The sequence below is a fragment of the Alnus glutinosa genome, chromosome 5 (assembly GCF_958979055.1).
Source record: "Alnus glutinosa chromosome 5, dhAlnGlut1.1, whole genome shotgun sequence".
NCBI lineage: Eukaryota > Viridiplantae > Streptophyta > Magnoliopsida > Fagales > Betulaceae > Alnus > Alnus glutinosa.
In genome coordinates this window covers 26,180,168-26,208,017 of record NC_084890.1, presented here as the reverse complement: position 1 = coordinate 26,208,017, position 27,850 = coordinate 26,180,168, and the positions used below count along the sequence as shown (strand labels likewise).

Here is a 27,850-nt window from a genome sequence, read left to right as displayed (position 1 = left end):
TATTCTTTTTATGTTGCTGACATAAAAAGCCACTTAAAATACATCATGTCGGCCAGTGAAAAATGAGTGAACTGTGAAAAGTAACATTACTTAGAGTAATGTTATTTAGTAGAATGTTATATAACTACCATACAATTTGATGATGGCAGCCTGTAATCTACAAAAATGTTGTGCTCCACACACTAAATCAGATAAACCCAAATGATATGATTGGGTGGCCAAAAATCAATGATATGACTCGGGCTGAGGATAGTTATAATCATATTGTGAAGCATGAGCACATCTAGAGTCTTCCTAAACAGAGCCAACTATTAATTTCAGACCTTCGAAACATGTTACAAAATGAGATATACAAAGCCGCATACTAAAAAAAGTGTGTATATTACATATTTTCAACATCATTAACTTTCTATGCTACAAAACATCTCATCCATGGATCTCAAAAAATCTCTAAAAAAGCCTTCTATTACTCTAAAACTCTCTCTTCCCACTCACCACAAAATTGGAATCTGCTGTTGCAGAGCTTCTTGCTTTAAGGATCACGAGCTATTCCTTTGAATGGTTTCTTCCATTCCCTTTACGTGCCCTAGAAGACTTGAAACCAATTTTGCGCTTCCTGGATGTTTCTAATCCAACCCTCTCTTTTAGTTTCTCCAGAGCTAACACATTAAAAAGAATAGTGAGATTTGCTATTAGCATACATCTAATGCTATTCTACTTTAATGAATGCTACAGCATTTTGACACTCAATATGCAACCGACCCTTCAACAGGATCTAACTAAAAATATCCCCTTCATTAAAAATCAGTTTTCACAGATGCAGGGGATAAAAAGAACAGAAGTTTGGAGAAGGCCTAATTACCGTGATCTATTGGCTTTCCAGAATGGAAAAACAATCAAGAATATTGTGGCAAATGATATACAGAAAAGACAATTCAAAAAACCCAAGACTCAAGATTTAGTTACTATTGTCGGCTCTTGCAGATATTCAAAGTGAAATCAACAGCACACGTGAGTGACACCCAATGCCAGTGGTCTATTAATCTGCTCTTAAGTTTAGCAATAGGCAAAGAAAAGGTAAAGAATTACCAGATGTATAAATAGATCGAAGTGACTCAACCGAACTAGAAGGAATAGAGTAAACAGGACAAGATATATTGTCAGCTTTTTGTAACAGTTTCTTGAAACGCCTAACCTGAAACAAAGAATAAATGAGTACTCAATTTACAAAGACTATACATGGATCAAATGTTGAACAAGTACATAATCCCTTGTCCAACCATTACGCACTGGTATTTTCATCTATTTAGACCCATTTTTTTTTATATAAGTAATCGAGATATCTTTAAAAGAGTAAAGCGCCCCCCATGTAATGTATATAAGAGAAACTACCTAACTAGTAGGAATAAAAAGAACAAAAAAATATATTAAGACAAATTAGATGTGACTGCTGTAATTACTTAACCAAACTATGGTAGAATTAGCCTATATCGCATCTTGTTCAGTTGAATTAGGTAACCACCCCCCCTCTCTTTCTCTTTTTATTACAAGAACAAAGTGTCAGAAGAATGAAATGTAACATATATCAAATGTAATTCATCTTTTTAGAACAAAAGGACTTCCATTTACGTCTTTCTTTTCTTCCATTTTGTTTGTACTAGAATTGAAGAATAGCATTATACTGAGGGTCCACATACAAATAATTACACCTAATAAAACTTAAAATTATCCAATTAATTTGCACGATTAGCCAGAAATGTCTTGAACAATTCAATCAAATTATCTCGGACTCAGCTAGGGCTACAAATTGAGCCAACTGACCCACTATGGTCCTCTAAGCATAAAATCTTAGTAAGGTTACATGGCCTGACAGAGCTGAACCACACACAATTTAGTTGAACTAGCAGACCTCACACCTGGAATCAGGTTGAAAGGCAAAGTATATATCTATTTATGGATAAACTGACATTAGATGGGCCAAATCAGCATAAACTCATCATGTTTAATAGGCTGATCTCGGTTGAAAAGTAGTTTGAGATCAAGCTGGCTTGAGATTAAGCTAGGGATCTACTTTATAAGCTGATTCCCCTTTGATGAGAGATATGAACAAGAGGCTTAGAGAAAACTAGTGTTAACTTCTAGTGGCCCAGCTGACACACAACCCTGGACTTGGAACTAGGAAGGACCACCAAAATAAAAAATAAAAATATGAGTTATTGGTGACGTAAATTCTGAAACCTATCACCTTATTACCATAGGGTATACCTCAGTCTGTGAGGCAATCAAGAGGACATACCTCATCCTCGTGCAGCAATGTGAAGCAACGCCCAGTCTGGCCTGCTCTTGCAGTCCGACCAGCCCGATGAATATATGTCTTTATGTATGCAGGCATGTCATAATTAATAACATTTCTAACCCCTTCTACATCCATTCCACGAGTCATCGCATCAGAGGAAACAAGTACTTGTATCTCTCCTTCCCGGAATGTCTTCAATGTCTTGCTGCAGTAGAAATTATCAATTTAATTACATACTAGATAACCCCATTCATGGTGACAACAAATTAGAGCCATCAACTAGGAAACAAGAACCCAAATGTACAATATGTTTTCAAGACGCAGGAAACTAGTTTTTGTAGAGCCATACAAACTGCTCATGCACCTCAAACTTATTTCTAGGTGAGATGCAAATATCAGTCAGTATGGGCAGCTGGCCTTGTGACGCTCCCATTCCATTGAGAGGGTCAAATGAAATGTCAATAGATGTTCTTGAGCAGATGGATCGTCCTTCAGTTATACGCCTAGCTGTGGCAACCAAAATAAGTAGAACTGACAATGAAATCTGCTTAGGGCATCATCCAACTAAATCAAAGCACTCTTAATCTCCTTATCTTTCCCCATTACTTTCAAAAGAATTAAACAGAAAATTTATTACAAAATTAAAAATTAGAATAAAATAAAATAAATTTCGAGTTCCTGTCATCTGGACTATTCACAATTTACAATAACTACACGCCCTTCATTTGTGCCACATTTTTTTAAGCTCGGCAGCAGCAATCACAATACAGCTCAAGTTTTTTTCTTTTTCCCCGGGAAGAATATGGCTTAAGTAGTTTAACATGAATGTCACCAACAAGTAAAATTAAAGCCAGAAATCACCTTCTTACAGATTGACGTTGAAGACCTGAATACTCCATGATCTTGATTTGCATATCATCAAAAAAATTCAGTAAGGTGCATAAACGATGAGTTGATTCCACAGATGATGTGAAAACAATGCACTTCTCTCCGCCTAGATTTTGCAGAAGGGCAACCAAATACATCGGTTTGAGTTTTGATTCACAAATCTGTAAAGACGACATGGAATTTTATAATTACAGGAGAAAGCAACGGTGTGCCCATTAAACATAAATTAGAAATATTCATCAGAAATCAATAACTAGATTGTGGGCCCAGCAAGCACAGAAAATCAATCTACCATAAAATCAGTACTTAGCTGCCACATGATAGAAAGATTTTATCAAGGTAGCTATATTCTAATATGCCAAAAAATGAAGGGTCTGATAGGTTCAATTGGAAGCTAAAGAATGGTGGTCACTTCAATTTCCATCCTTATTATGAGGCATTAAGAGCCTCATGGGATGCAATTCCCTTGGAGGAGTATTTGGCGTAGTAAAGTTCCTAGAAAGTTCTTTTTTCATCTGGACAGTGGCACTGGAAAGAATTAAAACTATAGCTAATTTCATTAAATGGAACATCATGGTTGTGGATTGGTGCTGTATGCGTAAATGTATTTTTGATTCCATTGACTTGCTACTTCATCCTACAGTTGCAAAAGACCTTTGGTCTTTTCTCTATACAGTGTGAGGTTAAGTGGCTGATGCCTCAGAAGGTGGTTGATGTGCACTTTTGTTGCCTAAGAATGTTTGGATGGCATAGAAACAGTTTGATCTGGAATGCAGCCTCTCTTTGCCTTGTGTGAACGGTTTGGAGAGAGAAAATGCCACACCCTCAACAACATTGAATTATCTATCATTGAGCTAAAATTCTTATCACTACGGACTTTATAGGAATGATCCAACACGTTTGGCAATGTTTCTTCGCATTCTTTTGTAGATTTCAGTGACTATATTTGATTGTAATTCATTAGGGGACTCCTTTCTATACTTCTGGTACAATCAAGTTCTCCTCTTACTAGTAAAATTTTAACATTCCCTACTAAAAAAATCTCGGGAAAACATGAATATTTCAAATGTAGAGAGAGAGATTTGACTACTTCCAAAAAGTAATCTATAAGAGTAGCAGATCTTCTCCCTTGTTGGAAAGGGGTGTGCCGCAGTCCTCAAGGAGCAGCAATGTAGAAGATGGTTTCATCCGGTCTTTTGTGATGTCTTGAGAGGGAAAGAAATAATAGAAGTTCTGAAGACTGCGAGAGGACGGTAATGAAACTAAAGTCTTTCTTTTTTCAAAACTCTTTTCCACCAGAAAGCTGCTCTAGATCTTAATGTGTTTAGTTTCATTTATTAACCTTATTTCTCTTTCTAACTAGGTATTTCTCTTGTATAAAACATGTGTACTTGAGTTGTGCCTTTTGTACTTATCGAAAAGTTGTGCCTTTTGTGCTTTTCAATTACTTATCAAAAAAAAAAAAGACTCTGCTTTGTGTCCAAACAAAAACAACCAGGAATGGAACATAATCATGAAACCAATTTATCAGTATATATAAAAATATAAGTTAGAATGAAAATTGAGATTGTTAACACAGCCAGAACTTGAAATGGACCAAGAATCGTGCTTACAAAGCCCAACATTAACGGAACAGTTACAATGGCATACCAATTTGTAGGATTCCAACTTTTCAGGAAGCTGATAACGCCTTTGCCCTGTTGTTAAAAATAAAGGGTGATGCAGATCTAGCAGGGCAAGCTTGCTCGGATCTTGGGTCAGTGTTGCAGACAGGACCATCTTCACGAGCCTTGGGGAAGGTTTACCCTTAAAACCCCTCTCAACACCACTGCAACAAATAATGTATTTACATTCAAAGGCAAGGCTCAGTTTGTCATTTCATATAATTTTCATCTTTGAAACAGTATTAATCAGGGAAATGTTGAGATAAATAAATCTTTAAAATGCATCCTCCAATATGAGAATACTCATTAATTTGCTCATTAATAGAATAAGATTTTCACATTCATCATGTAACAGATCCTCTTTTGAGCATATTTTCAATATTGCTAGTAGTCCCCATATAAGTATCAGTATACACAGGCAAAGATAAAGCCAAGAGTTTTCTTAAGGTGTAGTAATTGGTAAAATCATTCCCTGTAGAGATGGATGATGTGGGTAATAAATAGTTTTGAACTAAAACACTAAGTGCTGGCTCAATGAAGGTGGGCAACAGGGCAAACAAAAGGATTCTAAAAGTTGGTGCTAATCAGCCTTGGCCAAGAGTGTCAACTGAAGATAGAATGGTGTCAAACGCTAAAAGCGACTTCACGACCAGCAATTCCAGATTCCAAACTCTTTTTGAACATTACAGTAATGCTTTACATAACTCATGGTTAATGGGATGGATTGCCTTTAGATTGGGCGATGGATGGGAATTTTGGGGAGGAGGCCATGGCTATTCGAGATGCCATGGAAGAGGAATTCCAGTTGATTGCGCGCCAGAAGTCTAAAGGAAAAATGGAGCTTTTGAATTTGCATAGCTCCATCAATTACGGCGACGCGAAAGATCCCTCTAGGCGTGGAAAGGCAAGGCATACATGTAGTAGGCTTGTTGTGCCTTGGCAAGTAATTCTTAGTTGGGTCCTTTTGTAGTTTGTTTTTGATTTTTTTCGTTTTTTGGGGCCTTGGTGTTTTGGGTTTTTGCGAGTTAGCTTTGGTTGTTCCTATGTATACTTAGGGGCGCCTTACGCTTTCTTTAATAAAGTTTTCTTACTTATAAAAAAAAAAAAAAAAAAAAATTCATTCTTGCTAATTCTTACTTATCATTAAAAGCGTAAAAGTGACTCAAATACACCGAGAGTATACAAGATTAAGCATCTAGCTAGAAGAAGAAAAAAGGATAAGGAAATCACTACAACTAATTGACAAAGGAGAAACATAAGCAACTGTCCAAAGATACAAAGTTTTAAAGAAAAAGAACTTAATCTCCACCAAAGTCCTCACAGTCCTCGAAACTTTTGTAATTCATTTCTCTCTATAAAAACCATAAAAGGCACGTAAGAACCATCTTCCACACAGCCGCACACCGCATTCTTTTAGTAGTCCACCAACAAACATAAAAGCCAGCTACACGTCTAGGTATAACCTAAGACAAACCAAAACAACTGAAAAGACAATCCAAATGGCATAAGCCATGTCACAATGAAGAAGAAGATGGTTCACAGACTCCCCATTCCTCTTACACATGCAACATTTGTCCACCGCAATGACATGCCGCTTCCTAAGGTTATCCATGGTAAGGATCTTACCCGGGGCCGCCGAGCAAACGAAAAAAACAGCTCTCATGGGGGACTTAGTCCACCAAACACTCTTTGAAGGGAAACGGCGACCTTCACTACAAACCAAAGAACAATAGAAGGATCTAATCTTAAACAATCCTCTTTTGGAGGATACCCACCACAGCGTATCTTCATTTCCTCACCTCATTCTACCAAAATACAACACTCTAAGGAAAAGAAGTAAAGACTTCCACCTCTCAATCATGAGCCGTTCTAGCAAAGCTCAGGTTCCACTGATTGGAACCACCATGAAACTCCAAGTGAGCCGCAACAGAGGCATCCTTCGCACAGGAAATACCAAATAGAACTGGAAAGACTTGCTTAAGTGCCACATCCTCACATTACTGATCATGCCAAAATCTAATCTTGGAACCATCTCCCACCTTTGTAACACTTTGGTCCCATATTGGGAAGAGATGGGTAGCTCACATAAAGCGGATGGTTTATAAAGATACTCATGGGTGCTAAGTCCCACATTGCTTAGTTATTAGGTGAAACTGGGCCTTATAAGAAATTTAGGAAAGCTTTAAATTGACTAGTCTTTTTGGGGTGATAGTACATATGCGGCTAGCACTTTTCTCTAAATCGTTACAACCTCAAAACTGGTGTGGCACGAAAAATTCCCCCAACCCCTCCTAATATACTTCCATCACCCCACCCCAAAAGCACCAGAAGGCTCAATAGAACACCACACACTCCACAAACTGCTAAATTTAGCATCCACTGCCACTATCCACCAAGCCCCTCTCTCTCTCATGCACATAGCGCCAAGCCATTTTCGTTGTGCCGCCAGTGCAGCCTTTTATAGTCATGGTGCCAGAGCCTTCTATTAAGACTACAGCAACTGTGAAGACTGATGTTCGGAAATCTCCTTCAACAAGGGGTTTTCTTCGGCGCGGGTTTCTCGGGCCCTCGCCTGAAGTGTCGATTGCTTCGTTGTCAGGTCTAACTGAAAGGGAAGATGGGGTGGAAGAGGTTTTTCCCTTCCATTTGGATCGTTTTTCCTCTGTCATTCCAAATGTTGACAAGGGTGGTGATTCCAGGTTGACTGGTTTGATTCAATCTCAGAAGTGGTCGGTAGGCTTTGGTCCGTCTTTAGAGGCGTTGGTGTGGGATCAAGGAAATGATTTATATGATAAGAAGGATGGAGATTTCCCTTACCCTTTGGGTGTTTTCCCCCCTGCCATGGCCTTGGATTGGGCTTGGGGTTATGATAAAGATGTTTGTCATGCGGTGAGGGCTTTCAAGTAAGGGGTTTGAGGATACAACTTTGGCGCTCCTAACAGCCATTGAAAAGGATCTTCATCGGGAGGTAAAGGGTGTGCGTCCTAAGACTAGAGGTAAAAGGGAGCAGCTGAACTTAGAATGCTCCATAAATTATGGCATTGCTTCCGCGTCCTCTAGGCGTGGGAAAGGCAAGGCTCACGTGTTGTAGCGTTAAGTGCTTCGTGTGGGTTTTGGGTCAGAGGGCTTTTAGTGTTTTGTGGGTTTTGGTTTAGTGTGCTTGTCAGGTTTGAGGGTTATCGGGTTGTGGTTTTTGTTGTTTTCTTTGGGTTTTGTTAGGTGTTTCATCTGTATATTGCATGTGTACTTAGGGGCACCTTACGCTTTTTTCATAAAATTTTTATTACCTATCAAAAAAAAGTTATAAATTCCCAACCCTCCCTCAAAAAGTGGCAAACAAACTTTGGACCAACTAACGAAGTGATATTTAAACTCTTCACCTAGCCCACCCCATAAGAAATTATGTTATAGCTTCTCAATACGGTTTGCAACACTCGCAGGGATAGGAAAGAGGGACATGAAGTACGTAGGCAAATTGAAAAATAGCCAAGCACATCATTTTCTAACTAGCCAATCGATGCTCTATCTTCTCAATAATATCGTCCCCAATATGTTTTGTAATGCCCAAAAAAATAATTAATGAGTTTTATCATAATAAAATAATAATAATTAAACAAGTAATTAGAATTAATGAAGTAAAACAACACTAAGATCAATTTTAGAAAAATTCAGTTTTCAAGCCTTCGATTTGAACTAGGAGGCTTCCAATTAAAACGGGCCATTAAAATGCACAATAAAGAGTTTTCCCAAGAGCTCCATTCCAAAACCATTTCAAGTTGAATCGAACGGCTACTATTTAGCATAGTAAATAGTCTTCTCGAGAGGTCCGTTTCAATTTCGTTCTAAGTCAGTTCGAACTAAGGTATTCTAGTGTAACACCCGGTTCCATATTGGAAAGATGAGTAGCCTACATAGAGCGAGTGATTTATAAAAGCACTTATGGGTACTAAGTCTCACATTGCTTACTTATAATATACAGTAAAGGCTCTTCTTCTATTCTAGGAATCTAACTTATCTATACTACTACTAACTATAGTTAGAATAGGTCTTCTAGAGTGAACTAGCATAGTATAGTTTCTAAATTTTTTGCTACTAGAAACATAAGCCGCACTATACTAAACTTGACTGAACCTTCTTACGTCGGTTCAAATAAGGCAATAAGAGAGGACTGATGCGTCAGCTTCTATGGTGGTTGTTGCAAGGTTTTTGCTTTGTTGAGTCAATTTCTATCTTATAGTTGTGGTTCGCTTTCGCTAGCGTCATGAAGAGGTTCATGATTGTAAATATCGATGTTGGATGATGTGAAAACTCCTAAAAATATTGTTTTACTAATTAATTTTACACATGAAACCCTGTGTGTTGCTCTTCACAAAGGCCAAAACGTAATTCAATTAAGTAAATAGAAAAGGGAGGTAAAAGAACATAGAACTCACAATCTCCTTATGGTTTTTAAGGAATTAAATGTAGAAGGAAGAACATTTGAAGCACAAGGGTAGAAACTTTCATCATTAGAGCGAGTCAATTGAAGCATAGTGGGTAGCCAGGACTGATATGCTTCCCTGAGCAACCGATCTGTTTCATCAACAACCTGAAACGTTTCTCCTCATCAACCTTTGCTTTAACAATGACAATGACTGAAAATAGAAGTACACCTCATTGCGAGTTGCATATTAATAAAAAAATTATAAAAATAAAAAAATTAAAAAAAAATAAAAAAGGAAAAAATTTCACTGAAGAGAATTTGATTTTTCCAATTAATGAATCACACACAATCAATGATGCTCAAGAAACACAACTAGACTAACTTGACACAATGATGTGGACTATCAACTAATAAGATAGTGTAGGTAGTATGCTAACCACCAAGACAACAGGTACCCATCAACAAGTTATAATGGACACATGTATACTAAAGCTTCACGTATCACTATCTGAGGTGAATTAAACTTGATTCAGAAATCAAAATAGCTAAACACCATAACAAAATAAAAGCTCACCATCGGTTTTGAATCTCTCTAATTTTTTCAATCAAATGACTATTGCTATGTCCAATCATAGTAGCTCATACAAATTTTGGGATCACCACTGGGAATATGACAATCCTCATCAAGATGTTCAGCTAAAACAGAAAATCTAATAGACATAAAATATATTAGCAATACACAAAAATTATAAGCTACTTTTTTTTAAAAAAAACTAATCGCAAATTCATTGAAAGTGCAAAGGCACAATCCAAGTGCACAAGAAGTAAACAAGAGAGACACTTGGCTAGAAGCAGAAAAAAAGATCAAAAAATGATATGCTACTTACAAGATAACAGAGATGCTCAAGGGTAAAACCCTTAGTGCTGTTAATATGGTCCATTAGCCTTCCAGGGGTTGCCACCAATATGTCCACAGAACTTTGTAACTCAAGCGAAAGATCTTCTGGGTCATAACAGATGCCAGCCTCAAGCTTAGGCCTGTTGATAAGTTCAGAAATTTCATCAGCTATAGATGATTGACCGACTGCCAAACCAACAGACAAGCCCACTGCCGGTGCAATTGCAGCAAAAACCTCTTTAACCTGAAGGAAAAAAAAAAAAAAAAAGGCACATATTAAGGCATCGATTGAACATCAAGATGGATTTAATCTTGCAACATCCAGCATCCCATAACTAATTCAAATAATAAAATTAATCTGCTTGTTTACTTTAGAATCAGTTTAACAATATTAAAATCGTCCAGTAAATTGCCTTTAGAAAGTCGTTATACAAAATGGAAAATTGGCAAACAAAGGAAGGCATTAAACCTGAAAGGCTAAGTCACGAGTAGGCAACACCACTATAGCACGTAGACATTTAACAGCACGAGTCGATAGCATTTGCACAATTGGCAAAGCATAAGCTAAAGTTTTCCCACTTCCTGTTGGTGAATTTATGCAGAGATCTCGCTCAAAGGCACCAGGCCCAATCGCCTCTTGCCAAACTGCGACTTGCACAGGGAAGAGTGAAGATATGCCCATATTCTGCAAAGCCACCTTCAACCTGATTTACAACAAATTTAAGAAACTAACAAACAAACAAAAAAGATGGAGAGACGAAAAAGTCTTAACTAAGAAAAATTGGAAACAGTGAATTTAGCCGATGGATTTCCTCAAGGAGGAACTCGCCTCCAGAATCCGGAAGCTGTACATAAAAGGTGAACATCTAGAAGTTCCTTGAGATCAAGAAAGGGCTTGAAGTTCTCTTTGTCAATGAAGGTAGAGAACTGTTTTGGTTTGGAGCTTCGGCTTACAAGATGAGCCAACCCGACAATTTAAGAAGAAAAAGAGGCACCTTGTATCAAGGCAAGGGAGGAGATGGAGAGGGCACTCCTCAAAAAGATTGACATCGACGGGGCTTCGCATCCATGGCAGCACAGGCACGCTTTTCAGCTTTTGCTCCCCCATTCTCAAAACCCCTTCAGCTTCTTCAACCCACCACTAGGGTTTCAGTTAAAAGAAAGAGAAGTAAAGCGAATTGAATGAAAATATGAGAGCCTGCAATGCAGCGTTTGAACATTGGCGGGTTCCAACATGGGCCTCGCCCGAACGCAGCCCATTGTCTTATCAACCCCAACCGCGCGGGTTTTAAAACGCGGGTTCCACAACGGATATAATTTTCTTTTGGTGAAAATATGATTTTGATATGAGAAATGCTTAGTGTTCCATTCTTATTTCATTCCTATTTTATTTTTGTTTAAGTGGATCAATGATGCTGTTAACAAAATCAGGTTTTATTATATTCGCTCTACTATCTCTCACATCATTGATCCACGTAAACAATAGTAAGATAAGAGTAAGACACCAAGCATTTCTCTTTTGATATAAACTACGTATGCTGAATTAACAATTGCTTTAATTTTATCTTTTAAGCCATGTTTGGTTCAAGGAACTAATATTTTCCCCAACATCTACATTCTCACGTTTTGGAATGATTAAAAGTCATAGAATTTTTGGTGTAACACCCCGCTTAAAAAAATATATGAAAATTAAAAATAAATAAATAAATACAATAGAGTAGTGGACAAAAATAAAATGAAAAATATGTAGATGATGGAAATAAACAAGTAGTGAGAAAATGGACACGTGGGCATTTGATCACTATGATAGGTGATATTTCGGTGTCTTTTAGATATTGTGTTCTTGGAGGTTTCAATCGATTGAATTGGAATTGAGAGCTACGTGTGCGAGTAGGTGAGAAATAGTATGCATTTAAAATGTTTGACGAGTTTCCATCGATTGAACAAAGAAATAATCGTGTGGGTAAGTGAGAAACGACATGCATTAAATTGGGCTAACACATTTCGATCAATCAAAGTTGGACTTGATTGATCAAACCCTATTTGAGACGTGCAAAAGAAGCCTCTTAAATATAACTAAGTGAGGGGGAAAAAACATTTTTCCTCACTTGTTCAAACAGCCCCCTTTGAACAAACGAACCATAGAGAGAGAAAATAGGAGTATAAGGGAGATGAACATCAAAGGTAAGAGCTCTAACTCGATTTTTGTCTTTGTGTACATTGAGTTTTTAGTACTTTAGAGACCATACTAAATACTCCCTTCATTGGATGTTTCACCGTAGGGTCAACATAGTCATGATTGGTGTCCTTATTGACGCCAGCATAGCCAGGCTCATTGGCCTTCCACGACGTCAGCATAATTGTGGTTGTACCTAGGAATGTTGGATGAGTTCAGCTGCTCGTGAACTCAGTTTGACCCGGCTCACTTTAACTCAATTCGGTCTCAGTTCGAAAAATAAATAAGTCATTCGTTAATACAATAATTTACTCGTATATTAAATGAGAAATACTAATACAAACTCGGCCTGGCTCACACAAAGCTCATGAGTTCGGCCTGTATAAGTTTGAATCAACTCGTTCAATTCAGATCATTAGCTCACTCGTATGTAAATTAAATATTTATTAATATGTATGTATAAAAATAATTTTTATAAATATAAGATTCTATAATTGCAATGTATAAACATTAACATAGTAAACATAATATATGTAATACTACAAACATTCCATTTAAAATGTTAAATATAGATCAAAGTTAAAATTGCAAGAAAATTTAATATTAATATATTTTTTTTGAAGTAAAAAATATTATAAAACTCCAATCAAGCTCGAGCCATTTGAGCTTGATTGGAGGCTCAACTATGCTCTTAACAAGTTGAATTCAAACAACCTTTCAAAACTCAGTTCAAGCTCTAGCCGAATTTGAGTCCATATTCTATGTATTCGAGCCAAATCCAACAGTTTCAAGCTTGGCTCGACTCTAATACAGCCATAGTTATGCCACACATGATGTCAACAAAATCACTCATTGAGCAAGGATGAGTTTCCCATTCAACTTAGTTAGGCTCGTGCGCACTCTACAGTGTCAACACAATCATGGTTGTGCCACATGCCATGTCAGCATAGTCAAGTGATTCGCAAGACCGTGATGTTGGCATAGTCTCGAATCAGGCCCAGTCTGTATTACAATGGCGTCAGCATGTTTATGTTCACGAGTCAGGAGCCGCCCTAGACTTCAGCATATTAGGGGCATATGAGTTCATGGATTAACTTGAGTTATATAGTGGTTTTATGAAAAAAGAAATTTGTTTTAAGAAATATATGTTTATAGATACTTATGAAAGCAGTTTTCAAATAAAAGTTCGATGTTTAATAAAGTGCTATTAGTTTACAGATGTATGATTTTTAGAAGAGTTATGGTTAAATTATATAGTTTTATATCAATGCATCGACATGACTCGAACCTTTCAGATCCTACCTTTCATGTTTTGGTGGGTCTTTGAGATCCTTTCGATGACACGTGGCATTTAGTACTAACAATTTTTTACACGATTCGCAAATCCGATACGAATTCAACTATGAAATTAACGGGTTATGACTGAAGAGTTTAAACCATTTAATTAAATTGGTTGGATTATGATTGACTTACAAAATTTTATACTCATATTTCGACACAATCTAAACCCGACACATAAACACAAATTGACACTCCTAAATAGATACCATATAGCTTAAATTGACAGTGCTGTGTTTTGTTGTCGTAAAATACATAATATGGACTCAACTCTCAAGAGTCCAAATTGCATATCGAATATAGAGTTCATTAAATATTGAAGATTAATGAACCATTTACATGTGTCACGTCTAATGACTCAATGCCTAGCTGTTGAGCCGATATATTCTCATGTGGGTCTGCACACTTCAACTTATCAAAATGCTTTGGCCAATGCTGATAGAAATTCATGTTCTTTAGTCACTGATTGATCATGGATGATTGTTTATTTGACTTTTATTAAATCTGGATAACATTATTCTGTACTTGCTAAATTATTGATTGGAATAATAAGTTAATAGCATAACAAGCCTTAGATTTAGATCTTAATCTATTCAACTAGTTCATTATATTATATTGTAATTATTGCTAGGTAAACTGTCATCCTGCTGATGGATCAACTTAGATCTGATTTTGTTTACATTATTAACTTGCTGCCACTTGTTCATTTCCCGGCCCCTTAACTGATGAAGACGTGGGCCTAATCCACATCTACAGGACTAAACAGTACCTTTTTTCTTTTATAAAAAAAGAAAAAAAAAAGAAAAAAAAAAAAAAGAAAAAAAAAAAGGAGTAAGAGAAGGAGACTGCTAATGAGTGGTACTTCTTATCAAGATTCCGTGAGTGGTACTCAATGATTGATTAGGTAGTATTCAATCAGGATTGAAATCTTATTTTTATTTCAACCAGGTTCTATATATCATGATTGAAATCTGATTCATTCTAAAAGTACATTTGACATGTGATTTTACATATAAAAAATATAATTCTAAATAAATAGTAGAAATATATTATTTAGAAGTGAGTATTTAAAAAATTACGATTCCAAAATGTGACAAAAGTTGTGTTTTCATATAGCAAGTAAATAGGTATTTTTTAAAAAAATGCACGATTTTAAAAACCAAATTGTAATTTTACAAAATGTTTAATTATGTTTTTAAAAATCATGTTTTCAAACCGTACATTTTAAAATAATTATTTATAAATCACACATTTTAAAATCACTAATTCAAACGGACACTAAGCGCGCGTGATTCTTTTTGTCTCAAAACCCCACATCCCTTCCCTTCTCAATCTAGCAAAAAAGAAAAAAAAAAAAAAAAAAAAAAAACACTTATATGTTAGAGCACTAACATTCAATTCTTTAAACATTATTGTTCTTCATATTATAAAGAACCACACATTAAAATTACTTTACTTTCAATTTTTGCTCATCCTTCATATTAAAGGAAATAAATATGATACATTATTATCCCAATACACAATTTTTAACCACCTTTACTTACGCAACAACTTTTACTTTTATTTTTATTTTTTTAAAAAAAAAACCCTAATGCTAGTTAGCTGGGAAATTGACTACCTTACCACATTGACAAGATGATCAAGAATTATGTTTTGAGGTAACAAAAGATCATATCTCTAAAGAAAAATACTATAGGAATATGGAGGATCTTGTAGATCTTTTATCTCTTATTTTATAAATTTATCTCTCCAAGCTATATTTCTCTTTTTAATTTTTTTTATTTAATTTTTTTTAAAAAAAGAAAGAATAAAATAATAATAAAAATGGAGTTATTCTTCAAAATAAAGAATGGTATTTTAAAATTATTTTCCCCACGCGCCGTCATGGACGGCTCCCACCCCGCCTTCCTCTGGACTGCTACTGTTTATTTTATTGTTTTTGTATTACTATTTTTTTGGGCTTACTTGTTGTACCCCTCTCCTCCTGTTTACCCCTGTTTTAGTGTTTGGGTCATTGTGACTCAATACACTTGTGAAATCACCTTTAATAGTGACCCCGACTTTGTGGCATCCGTGCCTCGGGTCAAAGGGCCCGCATCTTCGGAAGCATTGCCCCTGCGTACTTACGTTCTTAGTTTAATATTTAGGTTGCCCATACCATGTTGTATTTGTGTTTTTTTTCCTTGTAATTGGTTACTGATGTACTTATAAAAAATAAATAAATAAAAAATAAGGTTGTTCTTCAAAATTTGAAAAAAATAATAATAATTAAAAAAATTCAATAGAATGGTCTTAGCAGTTTGGTAAGTTCACGGGTAGAATATCCCACCTTTTGTTTTGGTTTTTTCTTAAACGACTTGTAAACCTCAATTCTTTACGTTATGTTCCCTTTCATGCGACGTCGATCATTTTAGTCGGTCCATATATATTCAGTGGAGGTGCTCATGAGTCATTGCACTTGAAGAAAATATGAATACATGGTGGTTATAAACTTATAATACATACATTATTGGGAAAAAGTCCTGTGCAATGGATGCATTATTGAGAAAGTTTCCTACCATTTCCTGTTCTCCTTATTTTAAGCGATTTATCTATGTGCATGTGGCTAGTTGACTTATCCTTTTGAATTATGTACATGATCCGAGACAGGTTTAATTATGTCTACCACTGCGCATGCTTTTGCTTCATTCACCTACTTTTCAACATAATTAGACTCTTGTCACAGTTGGAAATAAAATTATAGGACTTGTTTGGTAAGTAATTATGTTGTGGAATATTTGTGTGTTGTAGAGTAAGAAGTGATTGATGTGATATAAAATTTGAGAATGTTTTATAGAAAAGTGAAAAAATTTTGTTTTATAGTGAATTTTTTTATTTGAATAATAATAAAATATAATTGATGTGATATAAAAAGTTTAAAAAAGTTAGAATGTTTTTTATTTGATATTTTTGAAAAAAGTAAAAAAAAATAAAGGAGAAATGACAATGGGTTGCCAAACTAGCCCGAAATGATTTCCAACTGCCTTGCGCCACTACTGTTGATCTTTTGTGGTTGTCTGTTGCCTCCTGGCACCTGTTGCCGACGCGTAGTCTTCATGTGCCGGCATACGCTATTGTTATCTGCCAAGCCATCCATTGATGCTATTGTTCCGTGTTTTTATTTGTTGTCTTTTTAATTTTTCCTATAATTTTTTTTTTTTTGGGCTAGTTTTTTGTGCTGGCCTTTTTTCTGTTGATGGTGTTGTTGACATTTTTGGGTTTTGTTCCGTTTACAAAACTCTTCCCTCTTTAAGCGCATTTGTTGGCGTTATTATTACCTTGATGGGCCAAATTTTGACTTATCCCCGACTGCTCTTAAGAAGGGTCACGTTTGTTTTTTTGGCCCTGTTTAATAAACCCTCGCCCCTCTCCCCTCCCCCTTAAGCCCTGTTCCCCATAGTACGTTCCTGCTGCGCTTTCAACATCCCATAAAGCAAGGTTTGAATCTTGCTTTACACATTACCCATTTTACCCCCTACATACCAAAACACCCGAAAAGCAAAACTCCACCTCGCCGATCAGCTGCAGCTCCCATCACCAAAATACTCTCCCCTGTACCAACAGCAAAACCGCTTCCCTGCCATAAGCAAAACCCATAAAGCTCCCATAACCAATAGCGATTTTAATTCCTACACGGCTGCCGCTTCACTGGAACTCACAATTTTTGTGAGTAATTTCGGAAAACCACCTCTGCATCAACGTCTTCATCCTTTCATCCTAACCCGCTTCACGCCATTTTTGAATCTTGCTAGAAACAATACCCATTTCTCCCCTCTCTTCCTTTCCCGCCTATTGCCTTTTCTTGTTCCTTTTCCTGTTTTTGAGAATTTGGGCTTCACAAGGTTGACAGAGATGCAGAGAACAACCTAAACGAAAGCGCGCCAGTAACCCAGACATCGCCGGAACGCCCCCCTCCCCCCCAACGCCAGAACGCCTGAAAGCCGAGAACCCAAAAAGCGCCGAGAACGCCGAGAACCCAGTCTATCTTGCGTTTGACCTCGAATTTCCCTTCACAGAGGTGAGTTTCATAAATTGTTTTCAATGTAATTTAGGGTTTCGATTAAATTGATTTACGGTTTGAAATTGTTATAATTTCGATTCATCTTGTGTTTCACCTCGAATGAAGGATTTCAATTCATCTTGTGTTTGAGCTCGAATTGGCTTGACCGATCTAGTGATTTTGGTATTGTGTTGATGTTTGGCTGATTCTTTGGTATTCTGTTGATGTGCCATCCTGATTCTCTGGTATTCTGTTGATGTTTGGCTGATTTTGAGAAATTAAGTTAGCTGGGTAGCCGATTGTGGTGAGATTGTTTTTCGGTAGGGAAATTTTGATGTTCATATAGTTGGAGTTCGTGCTTGGTTGAGATGAAAATCATGTGCCAGTGTGTGTGTTAACTCTTCAAACCCTTGACCTAAAACCTATTTCTGCAAACTAGCCGGTTTGTTCTTGCTTAAATGTTCTCCGGTTAAAACTGCATTTGCATTTTACATAACTCCTCAAGGAGCCTAGAAACATTTGTGGATGTTCTCAAGTGTATATATGGGTGCCCAATGGATGTTACAGAGAATAATTTGGTTCCTCTTTTTGAGGTAAACAATTGCATAGTCTTATAACACCAGATTTGTTGTGTTCAATCTTATAACACAATGTTCAATCTTATTTTTTTTTATAGTTGCCTTTTTAAAAAAAAAAGTACACTTATAACACCAAATTTGTTGTGTTCTTATTTTCAATTTTTTTTTTGGTAGTCTTTGATTTGTTGGTGTTGTACGTGAGTCTATTTTGTGTAGGTTGTGCTGTAATTTTTTTGATGACTGTTGGTTGTTGCTATGGAGGTCTATTCTGTGGTGTTGATATTTATGTGATAAATATATTCAATGAATTTATCGAAGACCCGCATGTCCTCACTTATTCTTGCCAATGTAGGCACTCGTACATATGTCTACTACTAGTGACATATCAAGTTATCCTCCGTTATGTAAATGTGGAGTTCCTTCACAAGTAAGATACTCTTGGACCTCGACCAATCCGAGTAGAAAGTGGTACGGCTGTATTAACTATAAGGTAATTTAGCCGTTACCTATGTGTTATTTTCTGCTGTTAGTAGTTCTTGACATTTTCACTATTTCCATGCAGAAAGCCGGAGATTGTGATTTCTTTGTATGGGCTGATAGGGAGATGTCACCGTACGAGAAGGGTTTGGCGAAATATCTAAGAGAAATGGAGGAGAAAAAGACTGCTGATAATGACAGAATTAGTGCATACATTAGGGAGAAATGTAGGGAACAATACGACATATTACGGCGGGACTTAGAGTTGGGTCAAACAGACAAAGTCGATGCATTGATCGGAAAAAAATGCAAGAAACATTATGCCAAATTACGGCAGGAGTTTGGGTTGTGTCAAGCTAATTCGAAGTTGTTGAAGGCTGCATTCCTAGTAGTCATTTTGGTTTTACTGTTTTATGTTAGTAGTTATAGTGAAACTAGAAGTAGTAAGTTAATGTTACAATGACAACTACGAAAACAGTACACATGTGCGTTTTCATTTTGAATGTTATGTCTATGTACCTAATTCAGCTTCTACGTATTTCGAACGCTATGGTGGTATTAAAAATAGGGCATTCCGAACGTGTATTGATGACAACAGGTTTTGTTTATTCAACATTGCGAAGAACGTACATAGCATAAACAAAGCTTCATTTCCAAACATATCCAACTCCTAAATAAAAATATCATTAGCCAAATACCATATCCATCGCTAATCCATTACAACCCGACATATCGGATAGCTAACTCATCAAAACACTTTTCAACCAAGTTAAAAGTTATAAACTTACAGCGAAACAATACATCACCAAATAGCAAAACATTGATATTCTTAACGTTTATGCCCTATGGACCCAATCCCACATGCAATTCTTCATTGTGTTCCGATATGCCCCCATGTATTGTGCACTCGACTGTGATTGATCTGGTCGGAGTCCAGGTGTTACATGTGTTTCACCTGGCATATTAACCCGTTGTGAGATATCGATCCAAGCTTCACCGTATATTTGTTGCATAGCGTGTCTGAATAATGGATCAATATCCCCACAGTCTTTGCGGATGAAGTTGTGTATAGTACAACACGCAACCACAAGTAATCGTTGGTCCGGTATCGCATACGATGGCATATTTTCCAAAATCGGGAACCGATTCTTCAAAATCCCAAACGTCCGTTCCACCGTCGAGCGCAATGAAGAGTGTCTGTGGTTAAACAACTCTTTACCATTCCTGGGTTGGGCTCGGCTACGGCGAAAGTCTTCTAAGTGGTACCTTTCATGTCGATATGGGGGCAAGAAACCCTTGTAGCAACCATAAGCTGAATCCACCAAATAATAATATCCTACAAAATACATGTAACATTTGTTGTGAGTATACCATTATCGAAATAGTAAATTTTAAGCCGAGAAACACAATTGTGCTACTAACAGTACCTTCGTCCGGCGTTGGGAAGTTCATGTTTGGATCGTTTATTGTCTCAGTAAAAATTCGTGCGTCGTGGGCGCTGCCCTCCCACCCACTGCAGATGAACGTGAAGCAAAGGTCGAAGTTCGTCACGCACATCACATTTTGCGTCGGGGTGGAGCTTTTGCCTCTAAAAGGGATGTCGTTGTGATTCGTCACGCATGCCATCAGGTGTGTGCCATCAATAGCACCTAGACAATACTGAAGAACAAATAATGGTTAAAATTCGAAAATTAACAAATACAGACATACTAAATTTTAGATACCTTAAACCACGGGTTAAATCGCACATCACGGGCAACGTAAGGATGTGGAATCTCGGTGCTACAAGGCGAGATGATCGTCTTGCCCAATCTGCAAAGTGCCTTGCATACACGATTAGCATATGCACTAATGGTACCAGTTGATCGCTGCAGCCTGTCAGCCACAGTCCTTTGTGATTGTGCTTGTGCAACTACTAAGCAAAACGCTGCTACTTGCTCTGTGATTTTAACATAGCGGCTATTTCTGAGATAACCGTTATGTTTTAAGGTTGAGCATAGTTTCATGAAGGTGCGAGGGTACATACGAAAACGCTCGTAGCATGTATTCGGGTTAGGGTTGCTCAATACCCAGTGGATCCACATTGGGCCCGTCAAGGCAGACGTGCGTTGTGGAATACGCACAACTCGATCCAAGTGTTGTACGGTATAATTCACCTCTTGAAGCACTCTGAACAGTCTATGAAAGGCTGCCTCTAACTCCTCAAGGACCTCTTGCGTGTACCTTGGCCGATTGTCTTCATCATCAGCCATGTCGTTCTCCAAATTGGGATCGTCATCTATAATATCTACCCAATTTACAAACTCGCTTGATGAACCAAGGTCATCCATGTCAACCAATCGGAGCAAAAGGTATCACCTACATGCGGGTACTAACAACTAATCAAAATAATGAAATAGAAAGTAGGACGTAGGAGAAATATCAAAATAACGAAATAGAAAGTAGGACGTACGATAAATATCATAAACTTGAAAATGAGACCCTACATAGTTCTTGTTAGTCATAACATAGCCAAACTAGAAACAACATTGAAAGAAACAAAATGTCTTGGGAAATGCAAAACAACAAAATATAAATAAGGCTCAATCGTCATCGCCGTCACGGAAAGTCCTGATCCAGTCTCTCTGGCAATCCTCTGTCATCGCTAAGAACACATTCGCGATGCTGTTGTTTGTCATCATGGCTTCACACACCTTAGTCTGTTGACGGGTACTCAATCCAGTCTCAGGAGCCAATTTGTTTACTATGCTGACTGCGTCAAATAATGTGTCTCGTTTTCCACCGGCGCTACAACCTACATTCCCCACGGATCCAACCGTCTCAGACTTTATCAGCGTACGCTCAATGTGATGTGCGATGTCATAAAATTCTTTTGTAAGGCCATGCATAACCGCCTCTCCTTGCGACGACCGTTTGGTGTTGTGCGGTGAATTTCTTGTCGGGGAGGGCTGGGCAGCCCTCTTACCTTTCCTCTTGTGACTCCGTGGGGGAGGCTGTTGGGGGTCAGTTAGGTCAATTATGGCTGGTGAAAGGTTCAGGTCGACGCATGCGATGTCGTCGCTGTCGGAACTTTCCGGTGGGGACTGTGTGCTAGCATGTCTGTATTGACCAGTCGCAGTTGACCCTCCAAAGATGCTGTTCAGGAGGGAGTAGTTTGCCGGTGCGCCATTCCTGAATCTGTAATATTTACTTGTGCCGTGTTGCTGCAACACAAGATGAATGTGTTAGAGGATGAATAAAGTTTGACAAGTTTATATTTTGAAACAACAAATGATAATGAGATACTCACAGATTTCAGTTGTTGCCATTGGCGCTCGTCTAGCGCGACCGTGTTGTCAACCTCGTTCCAACCCGCACCAGTCCCAACGTGTCCCCTGAGGAGGTCTGTGAATTCCTTCCAGTTTTTCTTCAAGTTTTCTATCTTCTTCTTCACCTGATCCTTACTGTAGTGCACGCCATCAATTTCTGTGCGTTTGTTCAAATTCTCGGTAATGGTCCCAAAATGGCCCTTGAACGAATGCCGCACACCTTTCGTGGATAGATCCAACAGTTCGTAAACAAGTGACAGTTCATGATCTTTGTTCCATTTACAGGAACGGGGTTTTGACTGTGTGGAGGCCTCGGCTGGTACCGGGTGTTTCCTTGGAGACTTTCGTGGGGTAGATAAATATGACATCTATGAAAATGTTGAGATATGCATGTACAACAGTTTTAAACGCATGTACTACAGGAAATCACATCACAATTTTTAAAACCGATGACCAACCATTTAAATTTGAAACAGCATCATACCTTTTGAATTGTCAGACGTGGGCGTAAAAAGTATCGTGGGTGCTGGAATGAACAAATCTATTAAGCAAATGGAATATAAAACAATATATTAACAACACTATAAAACAAACCCAAAACTAATCAAATTAGCAAAACACACACACACATACTAATATGTTATAAGGTATAAGTATAGGCCTAAATGCTATATGTTATAATTTGAGAGTATTTTAAAAATTGTATGGACGTTATATGTATATGCTATAATGCTATAAGTTATACTTCATAATAATATTCAATATACAATATTATATGTTATATAATATTGTAATTGATGTAATAAGTATACTAATATTTATATAAGTAGGTAAATAATCAAATATAATATATTACATATGAGAATATATATTATAATTATATGGATAATCTTTCTCTTGACAGAGGAAGAAAAACAAAGAAGACCAAAGTAAAAACATCGACAACTGTTTCGGAAACATGCATGTATAAGTTGTTTTCGGGTGTTTTGTAATATGATATTTATCTTTTCCCTTGTTTTGATTTCTAAGATGGTTTGCCAAACACATATCAACCATACAGAAACGTGCCTTGGGTTTCCAATGCCAAAAGAACCATTTCAAAATCTAGGAAATTTGATAATCTCTTCAACATGTTATGTTTGTAAACTGTCAGAAATTTACCCACAGAATAAGTGTAGAATCTCTTTTCTCCTTAGGATGGACAATAAGAATGAGAAATAATAGAAGTAGTAAGTTATAGCTAGTGTTTTTTTAGATAAAAACAAATATAAAAGAATGAGCACTCAAGTAAAGCTAACCACAGACTAAAAATCATAGAGGCAAGACGGAATGTCATTTGCAAAGTGCAAGTTGAACACTCTGGGGTCAAGAAACTCTGTGTTGGACTGGGTCCTTTGAGGTCATACATATTTAGAGATAGGAATTGAAATTTAAAATTAAAGACCCGAACAGCTCAGGTCGAACACTCTGCGGTTGACTGTGTGCATTCGTCACAATTGATCTTAACTAAATTGGGTCAGAGACACCCTAACAAAATATCAAGAATAAAGATTGCAATGCAACGTTTCAGTTAGATAAGTAATAACACATATTTGGTTTGTCTCCATTGCAGACGATGGGTGTTAGAGAGGAAAGTAGCTTCCTCAAATGTGCCCAAGGAGGAACAGATCAACCTAATGAAACAGAAAAAACTACACAAAACACAACCAGACCTACAGAAAACAAAGAGAAAACTTGAGAAGCAGAGTTGCAACGATGACATTCCGTCTAACTTAAGTAACTGTAATTTGCATTTCGTTATTATTTTAATTTTTTTATAGTTCTGCATTTGCATTCAACAATGACACAAAAAGCTTGGGTTGGAATCTGTAACAGCAGCTTTTATTAGATATCTACAAAATAGTATGCAGAGTTGCAACCATCCAAGAGAAACAAGCATAAACAATCAAACAGCAAAACGTCTAACAGAAAAACAAGTAGCACAAAATGGATTAGCGAAAAGGAAAAAAATAGCTGCACACCTTGGAACGAGATCTGGTTGTTGGACCCGTGGCTGTAGAAGTCAACGACCGTCGGGCCGGACATGCACCGCCGGAGGCAAACCACCTAGCTTCCCGTGCTGACCAAAGTCCGATCAACCCAATATGCACCGACTCCGGATGTTGCTGCATTGTGGAAGAACTTCGACCGGTTTATAGGCAAATAAAGAAGGATTGTGGAAATCCAAACAACAGGGTTGATTCGCACGGATTCTCGGGGGAGTAGATTCAGAGGACGGGCGATGTGAAAACCGTCTGGAGCGGATCGTACGGTCTCTGGCCGAAAATCTACGAGTGGTTGAGGCGTAAATGATATTCCTGCCGTTGGGTGCTTGAAGGACTACTAGGCGTAGAGCTGAACAGGGGTGTGAGAGATTTGACGGAGGAGGGATTCGCTGCAGAAGTTTCAGGGGCATTCGGGTCTAGCCACTGTGCATGGAAACTGCTACATTTCAAGCGTGGAGAATCACGTCTCGGGTAAAGGTGGAAATTCACACCTGCATGAAGTGACGTGAGAGATGGAAAAGGCAATAGGCGGGAAAGGAAGAGAGGGGAGAAATGGGTATTGTTTCTAGCAAGATTCAAAAATGGCAGGGAAGCGGTTTTGCTGTTGGTACAGGGGAGAGTATTTTGGTGATGGGAGCTGCAGCTGATCGGCGAGGTGGAGTTTTGCTTTTCGGCTGTTTTGGTATGTAGGGGGTAAAATGGGTAATGTGTAAAGCAAGATTCAAACATTGCTTTATGGGATGTTGAAAGCGCAGCAGGAACGTACTATGGGGAACAGGGCTTAAGGGGGAGGGGAGAGGGGCGAGGGTTTATTAAACAGGGCCTTTATTTCCGTGTTATTCCCCCCTTTCCCCTTCTCCACTTTGAATAGAAAAACAAAAAATTAGGTTGCTTCAAAAATCATCTTTTCTAATAACTATTTTCTTGGCCAATGGGCCAAGAAACCTTTAGACGATGCCTTTTTTTTTTTTGTTTGTATTATTTTTTACTGTAAATTGATCGTTATGAGTTGATTATTGGGAATCCTCTTCCCTTCTTAGTGTATATATAAATATATTTTAAGGGTAATTTTTATCTCTTTTATATATATATATATATATATATATATATATATATATATATATATATATATATATATATATGTTGTTGACAATTAACCTAAGGGCTTGTTTGAGATTAGATTAAAAAGTTTAAAAAGTGATTTTTGTATATACAAAGATGTGCCATGCAAAAGTGGCCCGTTTGGTAAAAAAAACTTTTAAAAAACACTTATTTTACTTTTTGCCCACTTTTAGATCGCTTAGAAAAGCAAGAAACTAATTTTAGCAATAATATAAAAAATGAACAACTCTTAAGGAAAATTATGAAAAATAAGGAAGGTCTAAATGGGGAAAAAAAAAAAGTGAACCAAATCAATAGGAACTCAAAAGGGAAGAAATTTCGTTGCGAAGATTTCTTAAATTTTGTTGCATTTGGTGGATACGTTGGGGGTGGCTTGAGCGGAGAGCTTTGTGCCTTTGTTGGTGTACCACCTCTCGAGCGGTGGTCGAGCGCTCAATTCCGCCTGACCCCCACTCGAGCGGCACTCCCAGGTATGCATGATTATCAAAACTAGAAAAGTGTGAAAGATGATGGGACGTGCAGCTCCACTCGCACACATTCTCTCTCTTCATTTTTCATGTAAATCGCAGGCTGCCTTTTTATGGGAGTTCAAGTAGGCGTGAAAAACTTCACGAATTACAAAGAGAAGAATTGCAAGTCGTGAAAGACTTGTAGAAAAGCAAGTGGGCCAATATCTGACTTCAGGGATCCAAATTCTTCCAAGTTCTTAGCGGGGGTTGTTTAGAAGTGCAAATAAGTTTGTGGAAGTGCAAATGGTGGTAAGGAGCACTACATAACACGTTAGTGCTTTGCACTATTTACTTTATTTTTATTTTTACTTTTTTCAACATCAATTCAAATCAAAATATTTATACTTTTTTCATTTTTTATATTGCATCAATAATTTTTTTTATTATTTAAATTAAAAATTTATTAAAATACAATTTTTCTTTTCACTTTTTAATACAAGTTTTTTTTTTTTTTTTTTTTTTACTTTATATCACATCATTATTTTTTAATAATTTCAAAATTAACAATCCACTATTCTTTTCTGTACCTATTTTTGCCAAACAAACCCATTTGTCCTGTTTGTCAAGGGCAGGAAGAGAACATAGTAGTGCATAGCACTATTCTCATTATTTTTCTCACTTTTTTACATTTTTTAATAACAATCAATATCAAAATATTCTTACTTTTTTTACTTTTTATTTTATATCAATAATTTTTTATTATTATTCAAATAAGAAAATTCATTACAATACAAAATTTTTTCATACATTTTTTTTTATTTTATATCACATTATCACTTTTTACTAATTTCAAAATTAACAACTTATTACTATGTTCCATACATGTATTTGCCAAACAACCCCATCATAACACTATTCGCTAAATTTGATTACTGTAAAGAATGACACCTAGGTTGATGGTTACGTTATATTCAGTAAATTTTGACACTATACATATTGAGTTAGCACCAATTAACATTGTCACATCATTTATAAAATGTCACATAAAAAACAACAAAGAAAAAAAAAATGAAAGAGAGAGAGAGAGAGAGGGAGGGAGGGAGGTGGTTGGGAATTTATCTCTTAATTTTAAGCTCTTAAGAGTATTTTCATTGAGTTAGCCAAAAAATGGGGCAAAATAGTAGCAAATTGATTGACCAATGTAGAATGTAGATGACCACTGCATAAGTAAAACTAACAAAAAAAATAAAGTTCTCTTTGTGAAGGGTAAAAGTGGACAAAGAAATAATATGTAAAATAGAATAATAAAAGTAGATAGTTAAAATAGAGAGTGAGATGTATGTGCTTTAAAAATTGAGAAATGCTATAGGAGTACCAAATCTTTTACTAAGAAATGTGTACTAAAATAATGTGAAGCTTATTTATTGCAGATGATTAAAACAGTTAATAAAAAGAAATATTATGAGTATAATTTCGATAGCCATCTCTTGGTAAAAGTTTTGGTGCTTCTAACATTTCTCCTAAAAAAAAGTAGGTCATTAAAATAAAAAAAAAAATTTATCTAAAATTCAGTGAGCCTAACACAAATGTGCCAAAAGTTGCAAAAATTACTTCTTTATTTTTCATTTTCCAATTTGTTAAAGTATTAGCAGCAGCTTCTTTTTAAATTTTTTTATCAATTTAAGGAATTAAACCACTTTTTAATTCTCTATTTAATACTCTACATAACAACTTTTCTCATAATTTACCTATACCATTTAAATATTTTTTAAATTAAACATTAGGAGAAAGTGAGAGAAAAGATAAATTATTTATATTAAAATAATTTGAAGGAACCACTTTTTTCTTCCTTAGATTGTGGTATAACTTCTAGTTACTTGTTGTTTCTTTAGTTAAAAAAACAATAAAAGAATATGATTCAATGGGGGGTTTTTAGGAGTTTTTTTTACATCTAAAAATTGAAATCAGATTTCGAAAAGCAGCTTTTAGTGCTATAATGAGAAATGTTAGAAGTTCATATTGTGTCTACCTTGCGTCCATCCAAGAATGAGACGGTTTTTAAAATTATAATTGGACATGTGATTAATCATTATTAAATTTTGATCAAACGATAATTTTAAAAATTACTTTTTTTTAAAATTTTTTTTTT

The 27,850-nt window shown here is 36.6% G+C and overlaps 2 protein-coding genes across 2 annotated transcripts; both read right to left on the bottom strand.

Annotated features, from left to right (window-relative positions):
• Positions 1-291: 291 nt before the first annotated feature.
• On the bottom strand, positions 292-11,371 carry LOC133869797 (DEAD-box ATP-dependent RNA helicase 1). The gene is made up of 9 exons (XM_062306871.1): positions 11,165-11,371; positions 10,639-10,873; positions 10,159-10,413; positions 9,282-9,436; positions 4,835-5,012; positions 3,158-3,345; positions 2,297-2,501; positions 1,090-1,195; positions 292-659 (listed from the first exon to the last, which is right to left on the bottom strand). Exons 1-9 carry the CDS (start codon positions 11,275-11,277, stop codon positions 547-549), a joined length of 1,548 nt encoding a protein of 515 aa, XP_062162855.1. The 5' UTR covers positions 11,278-11,371; the 3' UTR covers positions 292-546.
• Positions 11,372-19,613: 8,242 nt separating this feature from the next.
• On the bottom strand, positions 19,614-21,107 carry LOC133869171 (uncharacterized). Its single transcript, XM_062306124.1, has 3 exons — positions 20,502-21,107; positions 20,205-20,436; positions 19,614-20,113 (listed from the first exon to the last, which is right to left on the bottom strand). Exons 1-3 carry the CDS (start codon positions 21,105-21,107, stop codon positions 19,614-19,616), a joined length of 1,338 nt encoding a protein of 445 aa, XP_062162108.1.
• Positions 21,108-27,850: the final 6,743 nt, after the last annotated feature.

What these genes read in the sequence shown, in the direction of transcription:
- LOC133869797 (XM_062306871.1), bottom strand. Translation starts at nt 11,277, where the DNA reads ATGGGGGAGCAAAAGCTGAAAAGCGTGCCTGTGCTGCCATGGATGCGA. An exon ending in TTAAAAACCATAAGGAGATT is followed by an intron (nt 5,013 to 9,281) that starts GTGAGTTCTATG and finishes TATTTGTTGCAG; the next exon opens with TGGTGTTGAGAGGGGTTTTA. An exon ending in CATTGCTGCACGAGGATGAG is followed by an intron (nt 1,196 to 2,296) that starts GTATGTCCTCTT and finishes TCTTTGTTTCAG; the next exon opens with GTTAGGCGTTTCAAGAAACT.
- LOC133869171 (XM_062306124.1), bottom strand. Translation starts at nt 21,107, where the DNA reads ATGGATGACCTTGGTTCATCAAGCGAGTTTGTAAATTGGGTAGATATT. An exon ending in GATTTAACCCGTGGTTTAAG is followed by an intron (nt 20,437 to 20,501) that starts GTATCTAAAATT and finishes TTTGTTCTTCAG; the next exon opens with TATTGTCTAGGTGCTATTGA. An exon ending in CTTCCCAACGCCGGACGAAG is followed by an intron (nt 20,114 to 20,204) that starts GTACTGTTAGTA and finishes TGTATTTTGTAG; the next exon opens with GATATTATTATTTGGTGGAT.